Consider the following 11,044-nt stretch of genomic DNA (forward strand, 5'->3'; position numbering starts at 1 on the left):
GGCGGCGGGCGGCGGCGCGGGCGCGGCGGTAGCGGGGGGTGCGGGATGGCGGCTGCCGGGGCGGGTGCTGGAGCTGGTGTTCTCCTACCTGGAGCTGCGGGAGCTGCGGAGCTGCGCCCTGGTCTGCAAGCTGTGGCACCGCGTCCTCCACGGCGACGAGAACAGTGAGGTGTGGCGCAGCCTGGCGGCCCGCTGCCTGGCGGAGGAGGCGCTGCGCACCGACATCCTCTGCAACGTGCCCACCTACAAGGGCAAGGTGAGCCATGTGGCGCCCGGGGCGGCGGGGCAGCCGCGGGGCCAGCGTCGTTGCGCGCCCTGCGTTAGGAGCCGGAGGGTGGTGGGGGGAGGAGAAGGGATGGATATTGCCTTTCAGCGGCCCCGCCGGCGCGCTCTGGGTCGTCCCTTCCTGCCTGAACACCTTCTCCCTCCTCCCCTGCTAGGTACGTGCCTTTCACCATGCCTTTAGCACCAATGACTGCTCCAGGAACGTCTACATCAAGAAGAACGGCTTCACTTTGCACCGCAACCCCATTGCGCAGAGCACGGATGGGGCAAGGACCAAGATCGGCTTCAGCGAGGGCCGCCATGCGTGGGAAGTGTGGTGGGAGGGCCCGCTGGGCACCGTGGCCGTCATCGGCATCGCCACTAAGCGGGCTGCCATGCAGTGCCAGGGCTACGTGGCGCTGCTGGGGAGTGATGACCAGAGCTGGGGCTGGAATTTGGTGGACAATAATTTGCTGCATAATGGAGAAGTGAACGGCAGTTTCCCTCAGTGCAATAACGCACCGAAATACCAGGTGGGTAAGACTTGGCACAGACTGGAAGCCTTACCATGCCTGGCAACAGCTATACTCTGAGAATTTCTTCATAGTGTACAGCAGTTAGCTGTTGGCTGAACTGAGCTTAAGTGGTGATCAAGAGCAAAAGGTGCCCTGCAGAAGGTAAATAATTGCTGTACAAGGGTTTTTCCCCCCTTAATTTAATGTTTCCTTAAATTACATCTGTGTGTGATGTTCTGTACAACTCACTCTTTGTTGTTTCCCCTACTGATAACAAACACACTTTTATTTGAAATATCAGATGAAGAAAACACACCATGGGTGCTTATTTAAAGATAATTGCTTTCTGAAATAAAAGCTGACAAGGCTATTCTAGCTATTTTAAGTAAAGATTTTCCCAGTCGGTAATATGAGTGTGTGTGGTAGCTGTGTTATATTTTTGTTACCCTGCAGTAGGAATTGAGGTTAGTGCTCAGGTAAGAATCTTCCTGCAAAAAACTGCAGTAATTCTGAGTGCTGTTTGTGTGCTCCCTGGCAGTGTTCCCAAAGGTGACATCCCTGGACTGGGATGTGATGTTTAGATAACTAGATGTTATTAAAGAGGAAGTGCCATTCTGTCTTTCTGTCCATATAAAAGTGGTTTATCTTTGCTCTTTTGACTGCCTGCACAATGACACTTTGCCTACTAGATTTCCTCACATTACAGCTTCAGCTATATGCAGTATATAATTTCTGTCTCCTAACATCAATGGTTTTGTATGAATGTTGACTCCAAGGCTGCTTGTATTTCAGTTTTGGATGAAGGTTTGCGTATTAACTTGTATCTGATACTCCTAAATTTCATAAAGGGTCACTGCCAAGCACTTAAATCTGATTTGGTCTGGAACTTATACCTGCTATTTTTGCAAACAAAGCCTAAAATTAGTGTAATTAAAGAGCTTGCTTTCTATTTACGTGTTTTCTAACTTGCAGATAGTACAGACACTTTCCAGACTTGACCATTTGTGGACAGTTTCTGCTATCCTTGCATAGGCCTTTATACAGCAACAGGACAATAAAAAGTTTTAAAGCCAGGCAAACTCTCATGTGGACTCAAGGGTGAACAGTTCTTGGAATTACTTCTTTATTTATAAAAATTGCTTGGAGCTCAGACATGATTTTTTAAAGTATTTTGTATTTAGTAAAACATGCACAGTGAGCTGCTTTTATATAATATACTAAAAGTAACTATATGTTTGTTAGTGTTGGAAGAAAAATGTGTTGATTTGAAGAAAATGCCAACATTGCAGTTGGCTTGTGGAGAATCAGAAGTTTGTGCTATATCATGTTATGCTTGCTGCTGGTGTCTGTGACTTGCATTTACATTTGAAAAATGTGCTAGGCGAATGCAAGGAGCATCTGGTATGTCCTGATCTGATCAACTTGCTGCATTCAGTGATCATTTCACTTGTGTGTATATATATTTTAACTTTTTTCATACTTTGCCTAAGTTTTGCACAGTAATGTCTTTCTGCTTTGGTAAAGGAATCCCTCTGACAGTGACAGTACTTGCATACTTGGTTAAATATTCTGATATATTTTGCATCTTGTACTTATCTTTCTTTAAAGCAGGTTCATTGTCTTTAGAATTACTCTTCATAGACACTACTGGTCAATAATAACAACCAAATACAGAGTTTGGATAACTTTGGGTGGAGGCCATTACAAAACTTCCACAGGCTGCAGAATTCTGAAGTAAATGCAATATGGTGTGCTAATTTTCAGTGCTGTTGCAGTGTTCTCATGTGAAGGGCTACATTTGTTACTGCAGTGGTGGTTAGATATAGGTTGCTCATTAGAAGCTGCCAGTACAGGTGCTCAGAATCTTACATATATCAGTGAAGTGGAAAAACACCACAGAAAAAGCAGTGTAATCTTGAGAAACAGGAAAATCTCACTTTGAGATGAGCTACTGTACTGTACATGGCTTTTGCTTTATTTTTCATGTCTGCATATGAATATGTTGACCTTTTTCTTCTGTTTTGTTTTTCTTCCTCTTATTTCTATTTCCAGATAGGTGAGCGGATCCGAGTTATCCTGGACATGGAAGACAAAACATTAGCTTTTGAGAGGGGCTATGAGTTCTTGGGAGTTGCATTCAGAGGACTGCCAAAAGTTTGCCTGTATCCAGCAGTGTCTGCTGTGTATGGTAACACAGAAGTGACTTTGGTCTACCTGGGAAAACCTCTGGATGGATGATGTGGATTGTTTCGTTGGGACATCAAAATGTGGATGATTCGGAGGAGAAATCTGCATGTTGGTTAGAGGGAAAAGTGAACTAGAAAAAAGTGTGGGTGTGTGTCCAAGAACCATTAAGGAAACTATAAAGAATTTTGAAATGGAGGACCAGCCATACTTCAGGAATTGTGTTACATTTCCTCTTTCTACCAGGCCAGACATATCCTCAGGGTTGCAGTTGGTTTAGTGGGAAGCTAGCACATGCATGTTGCAACAGATTTCATTGCTAAGATGGCAGTGTGTGACCTCAAATATTTAAGGAAGAATTTGATACAAAACTGCTTGAGGAAATTAACTGGAGATTTGTAAGTAGCGTGTTTTGTGAAAGACTCCCATTTTTAAACTGCTTGTTCCTTCCCTTCCCTCCTTTGGGCCAGCACGGGTACCAGAGGAGAATAAGTCTGGTTGGGTTTTATTTACAATTTTTAATATACTGAGAAGCATGGTCTGTCTGGACTGCCCTTCTCTAGTAGAATGATATAAAATGTGTGCAGCTATTTTTAAGTGTATTTTAAAGGTTGTATATATATAACAGGTTGAAAAGAACAGTTAAAAGAAAGAATTTGCTTTATTCTAACTGGGATATAACTTCTCAAAGGAAAAAAACCCCACTACGTGGCATCAGAAAAACCTCAGACAGGTACATAACATTCATGTAAGAGTACTTCTTTTGTTGTATTGTAAAGCATTTTGGGATGCTCTTGTGGAGTAAGGTGCTACATTGGCTCATTTTTGCGTAGCTGAAAGTTTCCATAGCTTTAGCAATGTATTTGTTCTCTCTAAGAAACACAAGAAATTTTCACTACAAGTTTTTTTTTCTTTTTTTTTTTTTTGGCCAAAGTATATGGTCCCTTTTAAGAATGAAAGGTACAACACTGTAGTGAGCTGATCTTCCTTTTGATACCAAAAGACAAGTTTTTAAAAGAAGTCTTATAACCTCTAATCACTATTTTAAAATGAGACTTTCAAAATAATGAAGAATCAACGTTCAGCTTCTCTCATTCGAGATCTTGTTTTCAATTTAAAGTTTCATAAGGATTTAAGACTTAACCTAACTTTAATTGGTTTCTTTAAGTAAATAAAATCCCAAGTATTCACCTGCTATTTCGAGACAGGACTGGTAAAATTCTCACTTCCCTCTGGAGATTCTGGATCAGGTTCAGCGTTTGGGCTTTTCACTTGCACTGTTTTTTTAAAAGCTTACAAGACCAACTGACATGTCAGCATTACAGCATTCAATGCACAGGCTGAAAAGGCTGTGAAGCTTAAAGGTGTAATAAAGAGGTACTTCTGGGGGAAACTGCTTTCCTCTGAGGTTGAAAGGTCTGTAGAGATCTAGGTGTCTGTCAGCCTTCATACAAGTAAGGCTAATTTAAGCCCCAGAGTGGATTTCCTTTCATTAGGACATTGAATTCTGTAAGCCCTGTGGCTAACATTTGACTCTCATTTGTTCCTGGTGGTGTTTCTCCAAGTTTAACAGAACTATTTGAACTGTTTCAGAATTTCTGATGGCGTGTTTTTTAGGGAGGGAGAAGGAAATGTTTATGCAACCTCTTTTTGTTTTATTTGTGCTAGAGAATGTGAATTACTTCATATCAGACACTGATAAATCTCCAAGTGTGGAAGAGAAAGGGATTTCTCTTAGGTTGTTAATTTTTTTCCCATTACTTGAGTAGTGTAAGGAAAATAGTACAAGCAGATGACTGGGATTCTTAGTCTGCTGCTGAAGAGCTATACTTGGAGTGCTATTTACCTAAGTTCTGCACTGGAACAGAGTATGTACATTATTGCCATTTAAAAGGATTTTAAAGTATTTATTTGTTTTAGGTGTAGTTTATTCCTTAAAGGCAATATCTATTGAGGTCAATTTCTCCTATCTGCGTTTAAAAAAAATGCAGTGTAAGGAATTAAGATGTTTTAAATGGTACTGAAAACAACTGAGTAAATGAAGTGAGACTGGTATATGAGTACCTTTTGGAAAAATCTGTTACAAATGTTGATCGTCTGTAGACTGTAAAGTATGTATCTATGTAGCAGAACCTTGTGGTATGAAGTAGGAAAAAAGGAAACAAAACCCTGTCCCATTACAGAGAAGAAAATCGTCTTTTAGGTGAATGTATTCTTTATGCAGTCTTGGAAGACATGACCTCTGCACTTGTTCATGAATCCGTAGATGTAGGTAAACCTTGAGAACTTCCGAGGGATTTTATTCACAAATAAAGATTTCTTTCCATTCTTCAAATTGCATCTTACCCTAGAAAAATTTCCCTCTAAATTAGAAATGGTAAAAGTTGAACATTCCTTCCTTAAGGGTGGGTTTGGGGGAACTCACTTATGTAAGATTAATCTTATTACTGGAGACCAATGCTAGTTGTACAAAATATTAAAATAAACTGCTATAATTCAGAAGGAAATATTTGTATGTATTGTTGTAATGACATTCATGATGTACTGATAGAAAAAAGGGGTAATAGTTTGGTGTGCCAAAACAAATTCTTATTGTCAAGAAGATGAAGGTGTTGCTGCATGATTTCCTGCATGAGTATTTAAAAAAAGAGAATCTGACTAATGGTTATAAGGACTTGAAAACTCAATAGTCTAATAACAATGCTTGTGAAATTACATTTTCTGAAACAGGAATATTCTTGTGTGACAGTACTGTAGGGAGTAGCAGCTAATGGCTGGAGGTTGCATTGCCCTAGTGCTGTACTGTGGTGCCTTCTATCAGAGGACAGCTTCTCAGCTTCTCTCTGTTTCTTTAGCTTTTAACTATTAGTACTTTGTGGAGGATGTAGGGACTCTGAAGAAGGGATTCTACCCCCCAATAACAAGATCCAAGATGAGCAGTGGTATTTAGTGAAAATAAAGGGTATTTTGTTATCAGACTTTCTCCACTCAATTATTATTATGCTGCAGAAATGTTTTGAGAGTTTTGTTTTTTCAGGAAGGCACGGAAGGGATGTGTTCACTCACACCGTCAACATTCTTTTAAACTTCGTCCATCACTTGAAGCAAGTGTGTTTGTGAGAACATTACAGAGTAAGACTTCCACTTGATTGGTTGAGTGTTTTATTATTCAGTATTACATAGACACGTTTACCTGAAACTTGGTTTTTGACTTTTTTCTTGCCATCCTTAAAAACTACTATGAGAGAGGTAGTAGACCTGAGTATGAACAATTCAAGGTAGTTGTACTACTAGATCCAATTTAACTGTTCTCCATTCGTATTTCTTCTTAAATGGCCTTATATTATTAAGTTTGTTACGTGTTCCGTATGTGTGGGTATATTCAACTGGCATAAAGTTAAGAATCTTGTCAAACCAGGCACCCCTTTGCCTGCAGACTTTTCCACTTGGTAAATCATTTTAAGACCATCTTTGTTCACCTTCCATACTTTGGGATTGGGTTACTTAGTAGAAAACAGATGGTGAGATTACCCCTGAAAGAACATTGTTTCTGAGAGGCCAAGTCCACAGCCAGCTTCAGAGTAATACACCCTGTTTTTTTGGCTGGGAGAGGATAATCGTCTGTATCACCAATGTCTCGAGTAATTTTGAGTCAAAGTCTCATGCTGAAAGAGTCATGCAACTAGTACAGAGATACCTGAGTAATCTGAATTTCTAGATGTGAAAGAGGGTATGGCAGCTAGGCCCTGTAGCCTGCCTAATACCCTTTTGTTGCAGAGAGCTGACATTCGGACGCTGTTCTCCTCTCTCAGCTCTGAGCTATAGCCAGTATGCTTCTTCCCTACAACTCTCCTAGGTTTGTTTCCTTTGGCTATTGATTATACAGATACAATGAAGATTTTGTGTGTGTAAGGTTTAGCATATGGAGAGTCAAGAAGAGCGGACCCCCTGTGCTAAGGTATTACTGTTCAGAGGTTTTTTTCCTTCTCCCTTTGGGACTTTCCTCTTTTGCTCTTTCACCTTAAGAATGCAAAAAAGCTTCAAAAAGCAAAGAATATGTGCCTCCTCATACAGATTCATGTGATGCTTATGCAATGTTAGCTTTTGCTAGGCTGTGTTGGCTTCAGGCTGTTCTGCAAAGGCTCTGCTTTGCTCTTCCAGTGTATTTCTAGTGCTCCATTAAGTAGTGTGGCTTACTTCTGTGCCCTGTTTTGTTTTCTCCATTCACAGCACAATAAAAGTATGTAGTGGAGTGTTTTGTTTTGGCAGAATTTAAATACACGTGTTCTGATGTACATATGGGGTGGGAGTGGGAGTGGAGATAAGTCAGGGAAATACCGTTTTCTGCTCTGGGTATCAACTATAAGGTTTATGCTATTCCCAAATTCAGGGAGAGATTCAGTCCAGTCTATGTTGTGTCCCAGAGGCTCTGTTTTCTCTGTGGGTGGATTTTATCTTTGTGATACCAAGTTCTTCTTTTTGCCAGAAGAGTTCAATTGCTAGCTGCAGATTTAATTCCAGTGCTTCATGCAGTTTGTGGGCGTGGTTCAGACAAAGATGGTTACTTTGTTTGACCTAAAATTAGATGTGATCCTGTAGAGGCATCTGGGAGAAAGCAGATACGCACTTGGGTAGCCTGTGTGGGTGAGAAATGGTATTATAGTGTTCTGTATCTCTTGGAGCTTTCAAAGTGATGAATTCTTAAACATGTATACTACATAACTGAAGTCCAATTAACCAAAGAGTAGCTGAAGCCAGCCAGGGCAACACTCTGCAGAATGGGGCAGAATCTCATAGCCAACCAGATATAGATCATATTTATTGTGGCAGCTACTGAAAGAGGTCTTATTTGCAGCAAGGAATTTAAGAATGCTCTTGAAATACAGTGTGAATTTGAGCAACTGTTATCAATAATCAAAGGAGATTGTGTTGTGACCGTGAACTCTGACGCACTTTATTCTCTCTAGCAGACTTGCTTCTATTTTGCTTAGGTTCAGCTTCAGCCATTAGTAGCTGTTCATCTCTGAGCTGAGCTGATTTACAACAGTGTGGCCTTAGAGAGATATCAGTAGAGCTCTGTCATCTGTGTGTTGAAGCAAAGGGTCAGCATGTGGTGGACAACAGTCTTGAGTGAGGAAGAGAAATACCATGAGGGGGAAATTCTTCAGTGTGAGAGTGACGGAGCACTGGAAGAGGTTGCCCAGAGAAGTTGTGGAGTCTCCTTCTCTGGAGATATTCAAAGCCCACCTGGATGCAAACCTGTCTAACATGCTGTAGGTGACCCTGCTGAGCAGGGAGGTTGGACTAGCTGATCTCCTGAGGTCCCTTCCAACCTTACTGATTCTATGATTCGCAATTTAAGATGGGAGCATGTGCAGGTTGCACAGACATGGTTTCAACTCTGTACTCTGGCACACCTCTAAACTCTGCATCATGAATTTGCTTTTATGAGATGAACACTTGGCTAACATCTCTGAAAACTTGTTCAGGAGTGAGGAGGTTGGATGCCTTCTAGATAAAAGACTAGAATCAATTCTTTCTAGCACAAAGTTGTTGGCTAACTAAGAGCTGGCTAAACAGCTATGTTTGAAAGATTTCCCTTCTCTTACTAATGATTTGACTACCTTGGTCAAGAAGAGCATCAGCTGTTCAGAGCTCACACAAAAGAGATCAATCAGATCCACAAGTCTTGGGTTCAGAATCCTTTAGGACATCCAGCATTTTTTGATAAGTGAGCTATGCAATTTTTTATTAAGTGAATAAAACTCTGAATTTCTTGTAAGCATGCCATGAAATCTATAGCAAGATCAGAAGCGTGACCTGAAAGATCAGGTGACTAACAACTCTGTATGATGAAGCTAAGAACTCAATATGGTCATCTGTTACGGAACAGGAGTCTGTTCGTGGCTTCAGCACTGGCTGATAGTGATACTGGCCTTAAGTCAATTGTGTGACCTTTTTTTTTCCATAAGATGACAAAAGGGTTGCCAGGAAAACTAATAATTCAAAATGGGTTGGAAAAATAGCCATGCTAGAGATATTTTTTTAGCATATTTTTTTCTAATTCAAATGCACTTGTGAGTGTGTGTTTTGAGTTCTGAGAACAGAATTGTCCTGTATGTAATTTCTACTAGCAAATGTCATTTGTTTTGTTAATTTTGGCCATGTTTTAGGTGACAAAACTAGCCAGGAACAGATGGCCTCGATCCTGTGGGCTGTGTCCGTGTGTCTCATGTTGGGGCTGAATTTCTGTTGGTTAGGATCTGTCTGTACTCCTTTTCTGTCTGCCTTTGAATCCAACAGCAACCTGATACAAATTAGCTTTCCTGTCCATTTACTGATGATACAGTTTTTTAATTCCCTAAACATAGGATCATGTCTTCCAGATGGCTACCTCTATTTTTTCTGTCCCAATTTCACTGGAATGACAACAGTAGCAATGAATTAAAATAATGCTCAGTATCATCATCATACAGACTGCTGGCAAAACTTATTTTCTCTAAGTATTTGATATGTAATTAGTCACAAATCTGTGCATTTTAATACTGATACTTCAGTTCTAGCCAAATCTTTGCATTTCTTCTCATTTTGACTTTATTACTGTGTTACTTTATTACCTACCTGAGCTTTATATGTCTTTTTCATAAAGAGTTGATGGAATACTCTTGTTGAACTGCAAGTAGGCTGCAAGCTGCTGCTTTGGTAATATTTTGCTTAAAGCTTAGGACTTTACAGTGCTCTTTTACCCCAGGGGTTACAGACTGCGGGGTGTTACTTTTCTTTGCCTTTTCTCCCTTCATGGTCCTACTGAATCTGCCTTTCATCAGTAGCTACCTAGGAAGGAATTTCCTGATGATCTAATTGCCTCCAAGTATGATACAGTGCTATTAGACCAACTTCACATTTTATAAATTGTTCTGCTCTGGCCACTGGCAAGAACACAATTGTCCATGCTGTGTGTGCTTCTGCTCTCTGCATGCTGCTGATTCTTGCACCATGAGGATAATCAGTGAGATCTGTAGGCAAAAAATACATTATTGAAGGGTGCTCTAGGATGCAATGATGTGAAGGTTGGGGGCAGTCTTGGCTGCAGTGACCATGAGATGGTGGAGTTCAGGATCCTGCAGCAAAGAAGTAAGGCAACAAGCAGGACTGCAACCCTGGTCTTCAGGAGAGTGGACTTTGAGCTCTTCAGAGACGTAATCGGTGGAATCTCATGGATTAAGGCCCTGGAAGGAAGGAGGGTCTAGGAGAGCTGGTTAATATTCAAACCTCACTTCCTTCAAGCACAAGAGTGGTGCATCCCTATGAGTAAGAAGTGCAGTAAAAGGGGCAGGAGACCTGTATGGATGAGCAAGGAGCTCTTGGTCAGACAGCAGTAGAAAGTACACAGAATGTGGAAGAGGGGACAGGCTACTTGGGAGGATTATAGGAATGTGGTCAGAGTATGTAGAGATGCAGCAACGAAGGCTAAGGCCCAGTTGGAACTGAGTCTGTCAAGGGATGTTAAGGACAATAGGATGGACTTTAAATACATCAGCAGCAAGAGGAGGACTAGGGAAAATGTGAGCCTGCTACTGAATGGGGCGGGGGCCCTGGTGACAAAGGATACGGAGAAGGCAGAATTACTGAATGCCTTCTTCAGTCTTTCCCTGCTAAGGGCAGCCCTCAAGAATCCTAGAGCCTGGAGGCAAGGCAGAAGGTCTATTGAAAGGAAGACTTTCCCTTGGTTGAGGAGGATAGGGTTAGAGATCTTCTGGGCAAGCTTGACATCCACAAATCCATGGGCCCTGATGGGATGTACCCACAAGTACTGAGGGAGCTAGCGGATGTTGTTGACAGGCTGCTCTCCATCATCTTTGAAAGGTCGTGGAGAACTGGAGAGGTGCCTGAAGACTGGAAGAAAGCCAGTGTCACTCCAGTCTTCCAAAAGGGCAAGAAGGAAGACCTAGGCAACTCCAGGCCAGTGGGGTTCACCTCCATTCCTGGAAAGGTGATGGAACAGCTCATTCTGGAGGTCATCTCCAGACATACGGAGGAAAAGAAGGTGATGAGGAGTAGTCAGCATGGATACACCAAGG

The 11,044-nt window shown here is 41.5% G+C and overlaps 2 protein-coding genes across 2 annotated transcripts in view; one reads left to right on the forward strand and one right to left on the reverse strand.

Annotated features, from left to right (window-relative positions):
- Positions 1 to 164, reverse strand: part of WDR53 (WD repeat domain 53) — a 7,472-nt gene extending 7,308 nt beyond the window's left edge. The window contains exon 1 of the mRNA XM_085311973.1: positions 89 to 164. The gene's annotated coding sequence lies outside the window, so the exon portion shown is untranslated. The remainder of the gene's footprint in view (positions 1 to 88) is intronic.
- On the forward strand, positions 2 to 5,645 carry FBXO45 (F-box protein 45; the record flags this gene model as incomplete). Its single annotated transcript, XM_085311938.1, has 3 exons — positions 2 to 256; positions 441 to 797; positions 2,832 to 5,645. Coding segments are annotated over 3 exons (798 nt in total), but the record flags the coding sequence as incomplete, so codon positions are not given.
- Between the last annotated feature and the right edge of the window lie 5,399 nt (positions 5,646 to 11,044).

Source organism: Rhea americana, unplaced genomic scaffold (assembly GCF_003343005.1).
Source record: "Rhea americana isolate MKP2758 unplaced genomic scaffold, rheAme1 scaffold_352, whole genome shotgun sequence".
NCBI classification, from domain to species: Eukaryota; Metazoa; Chordata; class Aves; order Rheiformes; family Rheidae; genus Rhea; species Rhea americana.